The following is a 21001-nucleotide window of genomic DNA, read 5'->3' as shown; positions in this document are numbered from 1 at the left end:
TGGCTTAATTTGACATTCGGTTCATTTGCATTAAATATCACCCAACTCTAGAAAGATAGTTTATTTCCATTTGCTTCCTGTCTAGTGTTTTTCTGTTGTTTCTTTTCTTCTCTCTCTCTCTTTTTTTCTTTTCTTCTTTCTTTCTTGTTTTTTTGTTTTGTTTTGTTTTTGTTTTTTTGTTTTTTCCTTTATTTCTGTCCAAGCTCCAGCTTCCAACTGGTCATTTCTTCCCTTGCCAGAGTTTACAGAGTCTTTTCCCTAACAGTGCCTCCCATTATCGATGGGTGGGCAAATTACTTCAATGCTTCATGTTTGACTGAACGACAGGCATCAATAACAACATAAAGTGGTTCATGCTGGGGCACCTGGGTGGCATCATCAGTTACACAGCTGACTCTGAATTTTGGCTCTGGTGATGGTCTCCTGGTCATGGGTGGAGCTCCAGTATGGCTCCACAATTAGCACAGAGTCTGCTAATTGTGCTGTTCCTTCTCCTTTTGCCCACTGTCCCCACCATGTGCTCGCTCCCTCTTTCTCAAATAAATAAATTTGGAAGGAAGGAAGGAAGGAAGGAAGGAAGGAAGGAAGGAAGGAAGGAAGGAGAAGAAAAAAGAAAAAAGAAAGAAAGAAAAAAAGAAAGAAAGAAAGAAAGAAAAGAAAGAAAGAAAGAAGAAAGAAAGAAAGAAAGAAAGAAAGAAAGAAAGAAAGAAAGAAAGAAAGAAAGAAAAAAGAAAGAAAGAAAAAGAAAGAGATAAAGAAGATAAAGGTAGATTTGTGTTCAGTGCAAGAGGGGTCAGAAGCCTGGTTGGAAAGGCTTCTCAAAAAGAGGATGAGTACCCTGGAGGCAGGTTTTGAAGAATTATATAGGATTTACAAACAGAAAACTATCAGGGAAAGTAGGAGAGATTGGTATGTTTCAAGAACAATGAGGATGGTGAACCATATTATTGTTTCCCAGTTTGTTCTGTGCCACACTGTGAGAGCATGTGCATCCCCAGCATGGCATCGGCCTTGGCCATACGAAGCTTGTCTTGACCAGCCAAGAGGAAGTGTAGGTGATATGTTCCACTTCCAACCAGAAGCATAGAGAGATGAGGCTTGGTTATCTCATCTCTTTTTTTTTCCCCCTTGGTCACATGAATGGCATGTCCCCATAAAGGCTGCTCTTTCTGCCTCTTTCCCAGAGTGGAGACCATCAGAATAGAGCTGCAAGGAATTCAGGACTGATGCTGCATATGTGAGAAATAATCAATTATGGCTGAGATATATGTGTCTCCATTCATTTGTCGATGAACATTGGGGCTCTAGCCATAGTTTGGCTGTTGTGGACTTTGCTGCTATAAACACTGGGGTGCAGGTGACCCTTCGGATCACTACATATGTAGTTTTGGGGTAAATACCTAGTAGTACAAGTGCTGGGTTGTGCGGAGGCTCTATTTTCAATTGTCTTGCTTTTTTGCAATGATATAGAACTAGAGGGTATTATGCTAAGCAAAATAAGTCAATCAGAGAGAGACAATTATATGATCTCATTCATATGTGGAATTTAAGAAAACAGAGGGGAAAGGGGGAAACAATAGGGGAAAAGAGAAAAAAATAAGACAAAAATCAGAGAGGAAGACAGACCATAAGAGACCCTTATCATAGGAAACGTCCCCTGAGGGGGATGCCTGGGGGGCTCAGCTGTTTAGAGCCTGCCTTCAGCCCAGGGCATGATCCCAGAGTCCTACATCGGGCTCCCTGCAGGCAGCCTCCTTCTCCCTCTGCCTGTGTCTCTGCCTCTCTCTCTCTCTCTCTCTCTCTCTCTCTCTCTCTCTGTGACTATCATAAATAAATAACAAAAAATTTTTAAAAAATTAAAAAAAAAGAAAAGGAAACAAACTGAGGGTCACTGCAGTGGGGGTAGAGATGGGGTAACTAGTTGATGAGCACTAAAGAGGGCCCGTGATACAATCAGCGCTGGGCATTATATATGACTGATGAATCGCAGCTCCACCGCTGAAACCAATGATACATTGTATGTTGATTAATTGAATTCAATTTTTAAAAAGGGGGAAAAAGAAAAGAAATAAGCATCAATGGTAGTAGACCATTGAGTGTCAGAAGTGTGTGAAAGCTGATATACAATAAGTAAACTATTTCAGCTAAAGTGTGCAGTTGGTATCAAAGGATAAGTTACAGGAGATAAGTACAGAAAGGTTAGCATGAGACCCTGGAGTGTTCAGAGAAAATGTGATTTATTCTGTAACTGGTAGTAGTTGCTTTGGCTCTTGGTAGATTCAACAAAACTTTCAAGAAAGGCACATATTGCTGGATGAAAGGAAGTCCTCAATTCAACATTTATTCAGCAAATATCCGTTGACCACTTAAGAAGAATAAGCATTAGAAAGTCACAATGAGCAATCATTTCTTAGGCCCTCAAGTTGTGGCCAGGGAAGTGCAGGAGAAAAACGGGTAACTGCATTATGTTGCAGAGCTAAATACAAAGAGAATAGTGGGCAATCTTAGTGGTTGGGTAGCTGTCCTGCCTGGGGGGCCAGGGAATGGCATTCCAGGGCCCTTAAAGATAGTTTAATTGAGGTTTGCTCCTTGGTAGAGTGCAAAGAATTTAAAAACACTAAAAAAAGACATAGGTTTGGAGAAAAATATGGGCAGCTGTCAAATCTTTTATGCAGGGAAATACTATTTACTGATTTCTCTGGGTAGAATTTATCTTTTCAGATTTGGAAGGATGGCCTGCAGTAATGACAAGTAAGAAAATGTTTAGTGTGAAATAACTCTCATGCCTCTTTCAACTCTCACTATAACGATTTTAAATCCTCATAACTTATGATCAGGTTATGATGAGTCACCCATTGACATATGCATTTGTTTCCCAATCCATGGTGAAATCACTTTAAAATGCGACTCAAAGTTATCATCTCTTCTACTTTCCCGTGGAATGTAGTTTTGGTTTTTACAAAAATGCAACTAAGCTTTCTCAAGCCAGACATTGCTAACATTTCTCAATGTGGCAGTGTCCATAAAGTCATCAGACACACATTTTCATAGAAATCCCTCTATCATGTGAGAATACTACCTTAATTTATGCATGAAAATCCTTAAATATTCATCATTTTTTGTTTATAATAACTAAACAAAATCCCTATAATAACTAACTAAAATCCCTTTCCGCTATTTATCATCTGTTAGCGTAAGGTTTCCTTCTATTTGTATTTATTGCACTAAAAACAGTTTACGGACAGGCTTCATGATCTTTCACATATGAATTCTTTAATTACTGCAGACAACAAATTGTCAGAAAAAAATGTTGAAAACAGCAATGTTAATATAACCCAGTATACTCACTATACCAAATTAAATATGATTCCAAAGAAAACAAAATGTATAAATAAGCCAAATAAAAATAAACTGATGTTTCCTACCAAAAAATATTATTTAAGAACTGTAGGATGGGGCACCTGGATGGTGCAATCAGCGAAGCATCGATTCGGTTTCAGCTCAGATCACTATCTTGGGGTCATGAAATAGAGCCCCCGTTTTGGGCTCCATGCCGTGTGGAGTCTACTTGAGATTCCCTCTCCCTCCTCCTCTGTTCCTCCTACTCAGGCTCTCTCTCCCTCAAATAAATAAATAAATACATCTAAAAAATAGAACCTTAGGACAGAATGGAGTTTTTTTTTTTTAAATATAGTTTCTAAGTAGATATTGAAAAACCTGTAGCCATCACCATGCTATTTTTTTTAATTTTTTTTTTAATTTATGATAGTCACACACAGAGAGAGAGAGAGAGAGAGAGAGGGGCAGAGACACAGGCACAGGGAGAAGCAGGCTCCATGCACCGGGAGCCCGACATGGGACTCGATCCCGGGTCTCCAGAATCGCGCTCTGGGCCAAAGGCAGGCGCCAAACCGCTGCGCCACCCAGGGATCCCTGCTATTTTTAATTGATTACTTAGTATGACCCAAGCATGCTGCAAGTATCTTCCACTCTCATGAGAGACAGTGAGATAGATATTTGTCATCGTCATCATCATTATTTCAAAGATGAACGTTGGAAGCTTATAGTGACTGACTCCCCAAAGTGACAGGGTTTGAGGGTTTGAGAAAAGTTTGGCTTCTAACCTAGAGCCGAGGCCTGTAAGAAATCACAAGTTTATATATGGGTTTTCCCGATTCTTAGGGATTCAGTACTTGAGAGTTCCAATATTTGATTATAAAAATTATTCGTTATGGTTATGTTTTTAGTGATTTGAGCTCACATACACTTGCTACCTGCTAGACAGTTGGTCTCTTCACCATGGCTCGGTAATGACTATAAAGCATCTGCATGGAGAGAGGAATATTTCACCAACATCTTGACTCACTCACTTTTCTCTCTTTTTACACTGATAATCACAGCCCTTGATATACCTTAGCTTCCTAAAAGAATTAAAGACAAATATCTTATATCTTTTTGAAGTTGTTAGGCGATTTAAAAAATGCATTTCCATTAGTCAAGTCTTTGCTCCACTATTTCTGACCCCCTGTTCAACAGCTTCTGTGTTTCCCACCTGTAGGTGAGAAAGGAGCTCATATCCTCTCCTCATTGCTGTAAAGGACAAGCAGAAAGTAGAAATAAGCTCCCTCCCGGCTTCACACTGGGCTAATTAGGTGCTACATTGGGAGTTCACACTTCTCTAATAGCTGTGTTTTCTTCTTGTCCTCAATGTTCTCCATATGGACTTGAGTTTTGTGAGAATAAACAAATTATTTTATATCTAAACATTAATCCTAACGAGCATGATTACAAAACATATTTTAAATCAGAATTAATCACTGAAAATATGCACAAGTAGTCTATCCAGAGACTTCTCGATGGAAGAGGTTATAGATCTCAGACTGTCCTGTGAGGCTTTGTCCCAGGATTTTCTGGCCCTGTGATAGGCAAGCTTTTAGGTCTCCATAGAGTTAGTAGCCCCCAGTGTAGTGCTTCTTCTTCAATTGTTCTGATAGAATGCACAGCAGGCCACTCTAAAAAGATAATGAGGAAAAGAACAGATGAATATAATGTGTAAAAGATGCATTTTTCAGCTCTACTTTCAAGTGGTATGCTATACCATGGTGCCTGACAACTATTTGATAGATGCTCTTATATATCATCTGATTTCTTTCTTAAGGCAGTACTTGGTTACTCTATTCTAACTTTGATTTTGATGATTAAAGACTTTCCAGAAGTTTTTTTAGCAAACATTCAAAGTTTTATCCAGTGAGGTCTTTATTTGACCTCGCATCATCAGCCAATTTCCCAAACAATAGGCATTCACAAAGTAACTGCAGATCAGGCCCCATGGTAAGGGGTATATCACAAAATGTGTTAACCGTGGACAGATGATTATAAAGTCACAGCTATTACTGTTCATCGCTTTGAGGTAGTACAAGAGAAGAGGAGATGTGTGATTTTTCTTATTAACAATTTTAATTAACTTTTAATTGATTTCTGGGAAGATAAATGGTTTCATTATAGTATCACACACTGAGCTCCTTGGCTAGATATTAAACCTTGGTGCAAACTTCCTGGCAGTACTGCTGATAATAAGGGGCTTTATGTTTGGTTATCTTGTCTAACATCTACATACTCATCTATAATAGTAAATAAATGCAACTACTTGGCTTAGGCAGCTCGTGTCACTTAACTTACATGATCTTATTTATACTCCTCCATGCATTAAGAGACGGAAAAGGAAGGAAGTAAATTTTATAAACATTCTAGTTCACTTGTCTCTATTAGATGTGAGTCTCAGTGACCTTACAATCTTTAGGGGATTTTCCTAGAAATTTTAGTCTTTTGCTCCATAAGCATCAAGTGTACCTCCTTCGTGGAAGCTAGACAGTGAATTAAATTGTTGGTGAATTGGGTCAAAACGTGTATGTGGGGGGAGGTGGCTGACGGGCACCGATTATTATTGAACATTATTATCCACATTTTCCTCAGCTGACTTTGAGTTATGAGGACGCCCCCCACAACATTTATTTTCAGTCAACTGTTGGATATGTATTTGGATCTTTTCTTTCTACAAATCATCCTATTGTGTTTTCAAAAGTTCCAATACGTGAAGAGTAATGAGACAAGTTCCTTCCGAAAGGGCCTGTGGTTGTGGGTCTAGGTTTTAAACTAAATGTGATACAAAGAGGCCTTTATCAAGGATATAATTTTGATTTGTGATGTGATCTCCAAATCCTGGGACTTTTCCTACAAGAGGAAGACATGAGGTTGGGATTTGAAGAATGGGTGGATGATTGGAATTTCAGAGGTGAACAAGGAACTGTTGTGGCAAGCCTTGAGGAAAATGTCAAAATGTAGAGAATTGATTTGCCTTGAGCAGAGAGCTCGTACAGGAGAGTGCATAGTAAGGGAAGCTGAAAATGTGAGGTGGGGAAATGTCAGGCAGAGGTCCCTCAGCTTCTTTCTGTAGTTTGGACAATATGTTGAAAGGAGGAGAACTTTCTGTCACTTGAGATTTCTTAGTCTGGTGTCTGAGGAGTCCACCTTGAGAACATCACCTCATTCACTAAAATAGTAATGATACATCAGGAATTATGAAGTAATAAAACATTTCAAATTTTCTTTAATCTCATTTGCCCAAATTTGTTTATTTTTTATTTTTATTTTTTTATTTTTATTTATTTATGATAGTCACACACACAGAGAGAGAGAGAGAGAGAGAGAGAGAGAGAGAGAGAGAGGCAGAGACAGGCAGAGGGAGAAGCAGGCTCCATGCACTAGGAGCCCGACGTGGGATTCGATCCCGGGTCTCCAGGATCGCGCCCTGAGCCAAAGGCAGGCGCTAAATCGCTGCGCCACCCAGGGATCCCCCAAATTTGTTTATTTGAACCCAGATGTTCCTGTCTTTCTTTACTTCCTCTCACCCACATTCTAAGGGACATTACCTAACATTCCATAAAATGTATCATAAAGAAAACTCGCACCCAGAGTTATTTTATCAAAGCCATGACTGAAACCCAATATTTCTTTCTCTCCCCATGGCCTTTTCTATCAATTTCCACCATTTGAAAAAAACTTGTCACTGTCCTGCTGAAAGCATATATTCTTTTGATTAGGTTTTCTCTACCATTTATTATTTCACTATAGACCATTTTCAGAATCCCAACGTGGCTGAGAATATATGCCATGACCATAGTCATTTTCAAGTGTGTCCTAGGGAATAAAGAGTGCAAAGGAGAAATACTATGTGAAAATTGTCATGCACAGATTATTAAAAGGAAGTCTTGTTCTTGCCATTGCTCAGTGAGTTGTAGCAGTATTTAGCAAATTTTATGTCCATTTGAGATATTAGTAAGTGTTCTGCTAAACAAGCAGCAGTGAAAAAAGGTGTGCTATGAAATTCACTTGGAAACTATGCTATAGAGACCTGTGGGATTTGAAGATAATAATAGCAAATATCCTGTAGCTTTCTCAGGTTCCTCTCCTCTGGCAGATGGATTTCACTGATTTTGGAGGGAAAGGGGCTTAGTGTGGAGGCCAGGTGGGTTGAATAATGCTGCACACTACAGCTAAACTCACCCACCCATCTCCTCTTATCTGGGTGAGGCTGGAATTGTTGGTCTCCATAGGGGTGGAGCTCATATGGCTAAATGGGCAAACCACAGGATGTCTCTACAAACAGATCTTAAAGAAAAGAGTGACTCAAATTATTCCTACCCAATTCATCACTCTTAACTTGGAGAGGGAAGAGACAGGGCAGTTGTCTTACTAAAATGTCCTTCTGCTTAGCAAGATGAAAAATGGGGGAAGAAGTTCCTATTCAACAATCCTAAATAACTTTTTAATAAAAACGCTTCTCTGAGCCCATGTGCATTGGGGAGTACCCAAGGGAAAAGATGGTTAATGTGGCAGTTTGCTGCCGGCATGATGCCAGCACTGCAGGTGGTTCCTTCTGAAATGGAGGTCTGTTCTTACCTCCCAGTCCCTTGTCAGAGCAAGTGTCCACACAGTCTAGTAGACTAGCCCTTTGCAAGCATGAGTTGTTACAATCAATTGTGAAGTCTTGTTACCAATGTCGGTACTACATTTGCATTGTTCCAATAGCAATTATTAAGTTAAATCTATACTCATGTCCGTTTGCTTAAATTTGCACATATTTTCTTCAACGGAATGGAAAAGTGGCATTGCAACTCTAGGAAATCCTCCTGTAGCTATAGTTTATCTTGTTCATGTTATAATTGTTAATCTGTACCATGTTTGTGAATCTCATCTCTGCCATGTATAATGGTAGGAAAAGGGATTCAAAGCTACTCTCTACTTTATTTTAGAGTTGAGATAGCTGAGACCCAGAGAGAAAAAGTGATATACCAAATTTAATGACACCAAAAAATAGTATGTTGGAAACACTGAGACCCATCAGCACATATACAATATAGCAATTTCTTCTTATTGAAGAGTCATCTGCCATCTTAACCTGCATAATCCCTCTGTCCTTCTACAAAATGCTAAAAGTACAAAAATATTTACTTGTTATATGTTTGTTTGGGTCATGATTAAATACCAGTGTGTTCTTCTAAAAAATGGTGTTTTTCAGCATAGACATGGAATCAGTACTTCCATCAATGTGATTAAAGCCCTAGATACAATTCCAATAAGTCCATAGGTTCGGTTTTCAAATTCTTAACCAAAATCATAGACGATAATAAAGCAAGACTCAAAAACCAAACAATAACTATACAATGAATAAAATTTAATAATTCTAACAGCTACTACATAGAATGCTATTCATTTATATTCATTTATATTTTTTAGCATATTTGTTAGTATATATTGCATTCATTTATATTTGTTAATGTATATATATGTATATATATAAAATTTGTTTATGATTTTGAGTATTTATTGCATGCCTACTATATACCAGACACTATAGTAGGCATTGAGCATTCAGTGAAAACAGAAAATCCCAGACTGTACTCAATATGGCTTACCTTGTTCTAAAGGGGAAACCAGTTCTTAAACAAATAAGCTCACTGATAAATATATAATTTAAAATTATCAAAAGGGGAATAAGTGATAGGTATGTGGAGCTTTTTGTATATACAACAGGAGAGTCTGATGTTCATTTCAGGTTCAGATCATTTTCTCTTTGATGAAAGGTCTTTCTGAAGAGATATAACTGAGAGATAACAATTAACAAGTAATTTAGTGATCTAATCTGTGGTTGGTGGTGGCTCAGACCAAGGTGTTTAGGACTGAGATATATATATATATATACGGATGGAAGCACCGTATTATGGGTAGATAGGGGTTATTCTATAAATGACATTATGTCTTGGGCTTTGGGACTTAATATATACATGTATCTTACAGTGTGGAGCTGAGCTTCATACATAGTATTAAATAACCTTTCCCAGGAAGCCTGGGTGGCTCAGTGGTTGAACATCTGTGTTCAGCCCAGGGCATGATCCTGAAGTCCTGGGATTGAGTCCCACATCGGGCTCCCTGCATGGAGTCTGCTTCTCTCTCTGCCTATGTCTCTGTCTCTCTCTCTCTCTCTCTCTGTCTTTATGAATAAATAAATAAAATCTTTAAAAAAATAAAGAAGAACCTTTTCTCAAATAATCGGGTGAATGGATAATTGAGAAGATAAAAAGAGATTTCAGAAATATCTACTTTCATTTTTTTTTTAATTTTTATTTATTTATGATAGTCACACAGAGAGAGAGAGAGAGAGAGAGAGAGAGAGAGAGAGAGGCAGAGACACAGGCAGAGGGAGAAGCAGGCTCCATGCACCGGGAGCCCGATGTGGGACTCGATCCCGGGTCTCCAGGATCGCGCCCTGGGCCAAAGGCAGGCGCCAAACCGCTGCGCCACCCAGGGATCCCTACTTTCATTTTTTTAAGTGGAGAGCTCTTCTTTAAAAAAATTATTTATTTATCTGAGAGAGAGAGAGAGTGGGCACAAGTGGGGGTGGGGCAGAGGGAGAGGGAGTATCTCAAGCAGACTCCCCACTGAGTGCAAAGCCCAACACAGGGTTGTCTCATGGCCCTGAAATCATGACCTGACTGAGCTGAAATCAAGAGCCAGATGCAAAACTAACTTCTCCACCCAGGAAGCCCTCTACTTTATTTCTTATATAACCTGTTATGTTGGCAGAAGCTCCATTAGCTAAAATGTGGAGGGTTGGAGATGAACAAGATTTGGAAATAGAAGTAAATATTCCAGAGTATAATCAGGGGCATGTAAGCTTCTGATTCCAAGCCAGACAGAATAATGGCCCCCAAATATGCCCTATATATGAATATATTACCTTACATGAGAAAAGGAACATTGTAAATGTGACTACAGTTGAGGATCTTATGATAGGAAGATGATTCTGGATTGTCTACGTGAAACACAATGCAATCATGCAAGCCCTTGAAAGTGGAAGAGGATGGCAAGAGAGTGGGTCAAGGGGAAGAGATGGGAGAAGAAAAAGGAGAGGGTCACAGTGTGAGAAGGACTCTACCCATCATTGCTGGCTTTAAAGATGGAAGAGATGGCCATGGGCCAAGACTATGGCTGGCCTCTAGAAGCTGGGAATAGTCTTCATATGACAATCAAAAAAGGAGGTGAGGCTCTCAATCCTACAACTCAAGGAATTTAGTCAACATTCCAAAGAGCAAGGAACTCCAGCAAGGGAGCTTCCCCTGCAGCCCCTAGAAAGAAACAGAGCCTCACCTGTACCTTGATTTTAACCTTGTGAGACCCATGCTGAACTTCTGACTTACAGAGCTATACAATAAAAACTTGTGTTCTGTAAACTGCTAAATTTGTGGTCATTTGTTACAGCAGCAATAAAAAAACTAACACAGATAGTATGAGGCATTCTACTGGAGATATCAGCTAAGCAACTAGCAGCATATAAAACAATGCGTACACAACACCTGCATACACAATTGTGCACACACATAGCCACATTAGTCACACTGAATCCATATGTAATACATCTTCCATTATATGGATGAATAAAAACAAAATTTGAACGGGAATCATTTAAATTACGGGTTATATAAATGATTGATTTTGTGATCTCAAGAAATCCCACAGACAGAAAAGTCACTGGATATTCCAGGAATGTGGGTGTTAAGAAATAAGACCTATTTATAGTATATTATCAGATTATGTTTTTTTCTATTTACTTATGTAGTGATTTCAGGCAAAAAGTAAGGGTTTCCCCCCACCCCCACCAAGGGGGTTAGTGTTGTCATTTGGGTTTTCTTCTAAATGAGAAGACCAATTTGTCAATAACTTGTATGGCCAATGCTAGGCACAAAGTCAATGTGGAAGAATGTATGTCTATGGAAAGTCTTCAACTTGGTCACTGTGTTTCTTCCTCTTTGGGCTTCCAGCAATCTGTCCTCCATCTGTTCTCAGGCTTAAATATTGGGCATTTGTATTTTGATGAGTCAAAGGAGCAAAACCTGCTGGAACGAACGTTTGGCATTATGACACAGAGTAGGAGCACAATTGCAAATATGACTTTCACATCTTGGACTTTACCATTTCAAACATTCATCAGTGCCCTGATGTGCTTTGCCAGAGTTTGTAAAACTAGATACACGTCTGCATCAAGACTGCTAAAATACACCTCCTTTCATTCCAGGCTTTCTGGAGTGTAGGTGATTGTATTGTGTCCCTAGCTCATAGTGCAGTCAAGTGTCTTATTTTCCTTCCTTTCCTTAGTAACAGTTTGGGGCAGAATTATATAAGACTTCATGGCTCCTAGTATTTGCTCTAGTTTCTTTGAAAGACAATGACAAAAAAAAAAAGACAATGACATTATTTAATGCAAAATGCACAAGTTGATAATGAGAGTCGTAATTTATATCACTGTTGGGTTTGGATAAGATCAATTCTCATAACACTGACTATTCACTCAAAATTTACACATTTTATTTGATGTAAAGTGATTTTTAGGTGACTTAAATTTTTTAGTTAATATATTATAATATCATTAATTCATGGGATCCCTGGGTGGCGCAGCGGTTTAGCGCCTGTCTTTGGCCCAGGGCGCGATCCTGGAGACCCAGGATCGAATCCCACGTCGGGCTCCCGGTGCATGGAGCCTGCTTCTCCCTCTGCCTGTCTCTCTCTCTCTCTCTCTCTCTCTCTCTCTCTCTCTCTCTCTCTCTCTTTCTGTGTTACTATCATAAATAAATAAAAAAATAAAATAAAATTGTTTATAATATCATTAATTCTCAGTTATCATTTGGAGATTGTATTCCAAAATTAAGGATGAGACTCTTGCAGGTGCTTTGCAGTTAGGATACTTTTACTTCCATTTGGGTTTGGGAGCAGATTTGGTTTTAAATCCCAGTTTCATGCGTTTATTTATTCCAACATTCATTAATTCCACAAAAATGCATCAGATTGCTTTATACATACCAAGAACTGGAGCACTGCATATTTATTTCTTATGTAACTCCAAGCAAGAGCTTTAAATTCCATAAGACACAGTTCTCACACTTGCAAAATGGGACAATTATATTTATTCATAAGAACATGGTGAGGATTAATTGAGATATATAATGCCTGAAAAAATATATATGAAAATGAATATATAAAGTATTCGAACAAAAAATACTATAGCATCTTATGTTGTCATCTAGTGCAGTAAATTAAATTAATTAAAAACTAAAAGTTTTTTTCCTGATTTCAAATTAAAAAATGTAAAAGAAATGATAGTAGAGGGGAAATCCAAAATTTTCGTAATGTGAGTTTTCTGACATAATTGTTATTGCTGTGATATTATCAATTTATGTTATGGTCATTTTGAATGACGAAATATTAATTAAACTCTAGAGGATTGCGGGATTATGTTTCATGTCCCAGATCTTTGCCAGATCGTCATCATTATTATTATTTTTTTTAGTTTTCTCCCTAGAGAAAAAATAATATTCAATTGAAAAGATGCTGTAATTTGTCAACTATCCCCTGCTAGCAGGGCAAGATAACAAAATATAGTGTGAAAAAAGGATGACAAAACATACTCTGTGAATTGTTTTGTGTTTAATTTCTATTCAGGCAACAGACCCTGATGCTGGAATAAATGGGCAGGTGCACTACAGTTTGGGCAACTTCAATAATCTCTTTCGCATCACGTCCAATGGGAGTATTTACACAGCAGTGAAGCTGAACAGAGAAGTCAGGGACTCCTACCAGCTTGTCGTTGTGGCAACCGATGGAGCGGTACACCCTCGCCACTCAACTCTAACACTGGCAATCAAAGTTCTGGATATTGATGACAACAGTCCTGTGTTCACCAATTCAACGTATACTGTCGTCGTGGAAGAGAACCTGCCAGCTGGGACCACCTTCCTTCAGATAGAGGTGTGTGCAAGAAGCATAAATTTCATGAATTCTGCATTATAAGATCTGCCATTAGGGTGAGGCTGCAGATAAAAACACAGCTCATCCAGTTAAGTTCTGATTTCACGTAAACGAGTAAATTTTTAATAGAAGTATCTTTCAAATATTGTGTATTATATTTTTGCTAATTATATACCTGCTTTAGGGATAACCCAGTAATGAAGAGGAGAAGAGGTACATTTCCAAAAAATCAAATAACACATCTTCATATATTTTTTAATTTATAAAATTAATGCTAAATACTTATTGCAAAAAGTGAATCCCATAATCTGTAAAGAAAGAAAATCGTTAATATAATCTCCCACTTTGTACCTTCAGAGTACTTAGTATTAAATTGTTATGTGTGTTTTGTGACATTTATCTTTGTGTTCACAAAATATCAAATAAAATATTTCCATACTTACAGATATGTAAATACGTGTGTATGCAGCTGTGTGCACATATATATGTATATACTCAAATATTCCCATATCTACACATATGTAAATATTCATTATGCAGGTACTGACATATATATTTATACATTATATATTCACATAAATGTTTCCATAGTTAATATATGTAAATACGCATTATGAGAGTTGTGCATATATGTCTATGCATATATTAAATACATATTTGCATATATGTAAATAACCATTGTACATTGGGAATGCAATATTTATATATACACACACACACACACAGAAATTTTCTCTGTATTTCACAGAAACGGGACATTGCTGAACCCATTATTTTTTCCACTTTCAATGGACAACTGGCATCCTTCAATAGGTCCAACTCCCCTTTTGAACAGTGTCCCCACATCCAAGCCTCTTTTTTCAGTCCTCAACAGCAATACTATCAGAAACTATGGATATTCTGATTCCGTAGGTTTGCTTGGCTCAGAAATCTGCATTTTAAGCAACCATTCCTTTTAATTCTGAGTCAGGTGGTGCTTTTTTTTGGGGGGGGGGTGGAGATTCTAGTCCCTCCTTGACCTGCCAACCACAACTTGAACTTTATTAGCGTGGACTTCTTTAACTTGTGTTTTTTTCTTAATTCAACTCAATAAATATTTAGGCCAAAAGAGCTATCTAAGAAAGGCAGGTGCCAACAGGGAAAGGGCCATATTTCTCCATTTATTCTACTGTCCATCTATTCATTTATTCAACACATGTATTTCCAGTGTTTATTGTGGGCTAGCTCCTCTGCTAGACGTTGGAGATTCCAACGGGGACAAGACAGGTTTCCTGCCTTCACAGGGTTCTTAGTCTAGTGTGGAAAACAGACAAGTAAATAAATCCCTAAGTGCAATAGAGGTTTTCAGAGCAAGGAGCCTCAGAGACAATAGGAGGAACCCTAACCCTAATCTTGAGAGTTTGGAAATCTGGTCTTGTGATTTAGGTAGTTGCTTTGTACATTGTGAATTGAGGAGCAAATAAGAGTTATTATAGCAAAAAGGAAGAAATATTATTCAAGACATTGGATCATACCTGCTTGAAATCCTGGAGAAAAGGAGATAGGAGCTAACAGGCTAGAAATTGTATGGAGTTTCCTCCCCACATTCAAGATATTGGGGTTAATGCACTATGGAATGAAAAACAAATAGGATTTTAGATAGGAAAATGACATCATAAAATCTGTGCTTTCCCAATATCTTCTGGTTGTGACATCAGTAGCGACTGGAGGGAGCCAAGACGAAAGTTGAGGTAGCAGGTGCATGTGTTACTGCATGAATGTTCTAACACAGCTCATCTCCCCATTCCCCTCACCCCATTCCATTTCTTCCACCAGAGCTGACTTTGCAGGTCTACCGTTGCAGGTCTGTCCCATGAGACCTACAACTAGAACATTTCATCCCCAATTCTGAATGCCTCTCTGCTGCCATGTCCCTGTTTTCCTTCTATTTTGGTATTTATGTCTTCTTGTTTTGGGGGGACATTAACCTGGAGGGCAGGCTTTGTGTCTTGATTCATCTTATGCTTCTTGTGCATAATAACTACTCAATAAATGTTAATTAAATGAAAGGACTATAGTACAAATGTATTATAGGATCCTTGTAAGGAGAAATTATTACTTAAATGCCCTCAGTTTCCTTATACTCCTTTAACAATCTATCATGTTTATGAAAAACACAATAAAATGTATTTTTATTTAAAATATTATTTTTCAAGGTTATACAATTAGCAGGAAATAATAAACAATAATTTATGAATCTTCATTTCTTTATAGTATGATTCTTTTAATTGGTGTTTTTCCAGGGAAAATAAATATAGTAATAAGATTTTTAAAAAATGACAAAATGACATGGGTCTCTGTCTCCTCTGTCTCTGATTCTCTCCTTCCTCTCTTTGGTCAATTACTTAACAAACATGCTTTTCTCTGAAGCATGCCTTATGGTCATCGTTAAGGTCCTACTGTCCTAGGTACTGACTCGTGACTTCCATCAGCCTTGCGCTCCTCTGGTTTGGTAACACCTCTGATACGACCATCCTTCTGCTTAACTCGTTACAGGCCAAAGATGTCGACCTTGGAGCAAATGTGTCTTATCGGATACGAAGCCCAGAAGTAAAGCACTTTTTTGCACTACACCCATTTACAGGAGAACTCTCCCTTTTAAGGAGTTTGGACTATGAGTCCTTTCCAGAGCAGGAAGCAAGCATCACTTTTCTCGTGGAGGCCTTCGATATTTATGGAACAATGCCACCTGGCATTGCTACTGTCACAGTGATAGTAAAGGTAAGGAACACAGACGACTCCTGGTTCACTGCTCAGTACTCTCTTCTGAGTTTGTCCCATACTAAATATCTGGGGGCAACAATTCATAATAACACAGTCATACCAGACCCAGAACATGGAGTTCAGAATGTGTAAGACCTGAGAAATGACCATATTAAGTACAAAGGATAAATCTGAATGAAACTCTAAATAAGAATTTAACCACTGTAGCTGCCCAATGTTCCCTTAGCTCTGAGATTTTAATCTAGTCACGATTTCTCCAGACTACAGTTTAGTCCAAATCTCAAAGCACAGGGATAAAACTTCATTTAAAAAAAAAATTAAAAAAGAATAGATTACTGAAAATGTAAGAGTCCTAAGGCCCCTGAGCTAATTAGTTTAGTTTGTAAGCGGAGATTCTGGAATGAAATCAGCTTTGGAATCAGATGGAATTGGGGTCAAGCTCTGGCTCAGCCGTGTTCAGGGTCTGTGACCAAGAGGACTTTGTTAGGGCTCCAGATTTCTTATCTCATTCATTGTCATAACCTATGCCAGGTGATGGCCTGGAAGAACATGGTAACTTCGAAAGGATTTAAGTTATTTTTAAGGTACACTTTTAAAAGAAGATACGAGGAGAGACTTATCAGTTCTCAAACTTTAGTGTAAAGGTCACCTGAGCTGTGTCCTAAACTGTCAGATTCCTCTGCTCCTTCCCCAAGGAACCCTTTTTCCATGGAGAAGGCATCACAAATGCTTTTCTGCAGATGGATTTTTGCTTAGAATGAAAGGAAGTCAGGTGCTGGGGATGACTGCAATTCTTAAAGGTGCTGTAAGTAGAGGAGTAGATATATACAAGGTCATTGGGTACCCAAGGTCATAGACAACGTTTATACTGTGCTCCTTGTTAGTTTTTATTATTATTATTATGTTTTGTTTTATGGTATTTTTTTTACTGTGTTCATTTTTGTAGATTACTGAAATGTGGGCAAGGTGGAATATGAATCACTGTTTTGAATTTTTGTTTGATAGTTCAACTGATAAATAGCTAATACATACTACTGGGTTTCTTAAACAATACAATGCTGGTATGAATACACAGACGACTGTTAAAGACTGCACCAGTATACAATTAGCATGACATTATTTATCATGTAGGTAATTGCTCTGATGTCCCTAACTATAAGATCTTTGGGTCTGAGTGTTAGTTTTTTATTCTGTTTTGTTGTTTAATAGGTAATCCTGCAATCAGAAAATGACACAGAAATTACTACACTGTCTCTTTTCACCCTTGACCTAGCTTATCTGAAAGTACACACATAATATTTCTTCCCTGGGGTCTTGCTGTTTCCCCTAAACTACCTTGGGACAGTCCCTTCCATTATCAGATTCCCAAAAGCTGTGTGGAGAGTTTTATCAGAATTTGACCTCCTTGTTTCTCAGGCATCCACAATGGCTTTTTTTTTAAAAAAAGATTGTATTTATTTATTTATTCATGAGACACAGGCAGAGGGAGAAGCAGGCTCCATGCAGGGAACCCAACGTGGGACTCGATTCCGGGTCTCCAGGATCATGCCCTGGGCTGAAGGCGACGCTAAACCACTGAGCCACCCAGGCTGCCCCATAATGGCTTTTTACCTGCTTCTTTCATTGTGTCTCTCTAGCTTAAGAAATTACATATTTCAGGGAGTTAAAATTTTATTAAGCATTAAGTCCTCTTTGGGGATAGAAATTCCAGCTATTAGAATCCTTCCTTGGGTTACCTGAATTTCAGTTTCTGTGTCTCTTTCCCAATACAATGATGTTCTAGTAGATTGGAGAAGGATCAAGGGATAGCACACAATCACCAATGGCCTGAGGGGCTTTGATTCATATTTTAAAATACTATTTTGCCACACTATTGTAGTATGACATTTAGAAATTTAGAAATCTGTTTACAGAAGCACTTTAGGAACACAATAATGAAGGCTATGATGAGACTGACCTGAGTGAACCAACAATATATCTGAATGATTCAGGACCAGGTGGGAAATCTTAGGCCATCTTACCTGGTCTACACTTGCCTAGTACTATGGCTTGGTGGAATTGAACAAAAGTAATCTAGAATAGAAAAATAGCCATTTTTTGACTGTTTTGGACAGTAAGGGAAGAAAAGACTTGTTACTAATCACCTTCCGCACATTCTTCCCAGAGTCATAGATGTATACTCAAATGAGATGACCTTGTCTCTCAGGAAGGATATGGTTCATAATGGAGAGTTATAAACCACCACAGACTCTGAGTTGGTTGCTCTGGGTTCAGTGTAGATTGATTTGCTTGTTTTTTTTTTAAATTTATTTTTATTTTATTTATTTATATTTTTTATAGAAGTCATTGGAGTCAGATTGGGTCCAAAAATATCACCTAATCAAGCAAGATGTGCTCTAAATAACTCTTGTTCTCTATCTGGGAATGCAGTTTCTTAAAATGCATTTCACGTTCCCTGACCACCCCTTTATTTTAATATGTGGGTGTCATTTAAGCATCTAACACATCGACATGTGGAAAGGATTTGCACATCGATGGATTTGTTCCTTCTTCAGAAATAGGAGGGTGGTGTTGATCTAATTTTTGTTGTCTCAGTTGCTTTATCTTATTTAGAGAAGTCAAACACTTTCATTGGTCAGGTCTAAACTAAATTATTTCTGATTTATCATATATTTATATTTAATCAACTTTAAATTATAGATTTTTTTTTAAAAAGAGTTTATTTATTTGAGAGAGAAAGAGAATGCAAATGTTCATGGGGGGAGGAACAGAGGGGAGGGGTAAAGGATCTCAAGCAGGCTCTCTGCTGAGTGTGGAGTCCATCATGGGACTTGATCTTGAGACCCTGAGGTCATGACATGAGCTGAAACCAAGAGTCGTCCATGTAACCAACCGCACCACCCAGGTGCCCCAATTCTAGACATGTTCAAGGCCACTTTCTTTTTTTTAAGGTGATATAAGCATAATAAGATTTGCAGAACATTTCCCCAAATGCAGGGTGGCACTTGCTTTTCTTTCTTTGGATCACTCAAGGTGAGATTATCACAGAGAAGAGCTTTAAAACTGTTACATAATATTGGGCCCCATAAAAATATCATGCTTGTCTGTTTTGAAGGGAAGGATGGAGTATAATTCCCATCTCTCCACAAATGTAGGTCTTTCTCAAGCATGCAGATTTTTTTTTGTTATTGTTCTGTTTACTTGCAGTATGACAAGCTGTTTTGCTGATAACATAATTGCATAGTATTTGCTGAGAGATATTTCTACCCAAAACAGTCACCACAGGGAAAGTGTCTTGAAGATCTCTCTTTGAAAATGAGAAGAAACATAATTTTCTTTTCAAAAGAAGAAGAAAAAAAATCAAATGCTTAATATCTAGTCCATCAAACTTATTTATAATTGGAGTGAGAATGGGAGAACTGAAGCGATATTCGGAAGGAAAGATATTTTTACAGTAGAAAGCAAGCAGAATTTTATCACAGACACTTGCAGAGGGCTTTCCTAGTGATTCAGAATAAAACCTATGATGATCATACAAATAATATGTTTTTTGTTGCAGAATTGTTGCAGAGCACAAAGCCTTCTCCTCTGTACATTTATTAAATACACCAATAACTGAATATATAATAGTAAATTAGATCATATGAGTAAATCTCCGAAGCATATAGATAAAATTCCATATAGTTTAAAACATATAATCCAAAGAAAAATCTGTCCTTACAAACTGAGTTGTGATATAATGTAGAAAATACACAGAAAGGAAAGGTCTGTCTTGTAGGATAAGCCACAACCTAAAGATGTGGGCATGGAGAGCTGGAGGGGCCAAGGCTGTTGAGAAATACAGTGAGCCTTGGAAGATGGAGCTAGTTTTCATCTTTCAGAGGTGTTTCCTCCCCAGGAGGAAGATAAATGTCCCTATCCTCATGGAATATAGGAATGAGGATAGCTTTTCTAGATAGAAACTCAATGCCTGGTACCAAGGCAGCATTTGTCACACCGTGGACACCTGACAGGTGGTGATGTGCCACGGATGCTCCATGGTGAGCATACTGGTAGAGTCCTGGGCTTCATTTGGTCAGAGGAAACTCTGGACTGTTCAAGATTTATGGCATCCTCCTTCACCTCCTCTGGAGGGAGAAAAATTGAAAATAAATAAATAAATAAATAAATAAATAAATAAATAAATAAATAAATAAAGGATTTGAAGGGGCCAGCTAGGGAGAGTATGGGCTAATCAAGTGATCATTATTTTTTACCATTCGCTGACTTTTCCCTGAGAGTTGGTTGAGCTGGAGAAAATACTAGTTTTGGACTATGGCCTTCAAATATTACCCTTTATTCTCTCCTGCATTATCACTTTCTGCATTATCGATAAGAATATTGGCATGTTCTCTCTCATATATTCACTGCCAAGCGTCAAGAATGTGAATGTGTCAGGAAGACCGTGCCACAGGGCCGAATCAGATCATTTCATAAAGTGTCTTCGTACTCTGCTGTTCTAGAGTTTTATGGCTCAGATGGAGCATATTTTTCTCTCAACAACCAAACTAGAGGAAACAGATGAAAATGTACCTGCCCAAAGTTAACAGTAGTATCTCATAGCAGCATAATTCACATTTCTGCGGGTCTCCGTCATGGCTCCTGGAACATCTCTCACTGGTTCCCGGGAGTCCCAGGAAGGTGCCTTACTTTGTGTTCACAATTACATTCATTTACTCATCGGCGACTGTCACATTCTCCCATTTGCCAGAAGTCTCCAAAACAGAACTGCCTCCCAGTAGGGGCAGCAGATGCTGATAAAGCCCTGTCAATGGCAGATACCGCCCCCACTGCCACCTGTCCCCGGGCATCCCTGATGAGTTGGCTGCCACAGACGAGG

General features: G+C 38.3%; 1 protein-coding gene across 16 annotated transcripts in view; it reads left to right on the top strand.

The window, feature by feature from the left end:
* The window catches only part of PCDH15 (protocadherin related 15), a 739593-nt gene that overhangs the window by 531807 nt on the left and 186785 nt on the right, over positions 1–21001 (top strand). For all 16 annotated transcript variants that reach the window (XM_055322636.1, XM_055322635.1, XM_055322634.1 and 13 more), the window contains 2 exons: positions 13054–13359; positions 15895–16119. In XM_055322636.1, coding sequence (XP_055178611.1) covers positions 13054–13359; positions 15895–16119 — 531 coding nt within the window. The remainder of the gene's footprint in view (positions 1–13053; positions 13360–15894; positions 16120–21001) is intronic.

This window comes from Nyctereutes procyonoides, unplaced genomic scaffold (genome assembly GCF_905146905.1).
Source record: "Nyctereutes procyonoides isolate TBG_1078 unplaced genomic scaffold, NYPRO_anot_genome, whole genome shotgun sequence".
Classification (NCBI taxonomy): Eukaryota; Metazoa; Chordata; class Mammalia; order Carnivora; family Canidae; genus Nyctereutes; species Nyctereutes procyonoides.
Note: the sequence above shows the minus strand (reverse complement) of the source record. Positions and strands in the feature narration are given on the sequence as shown.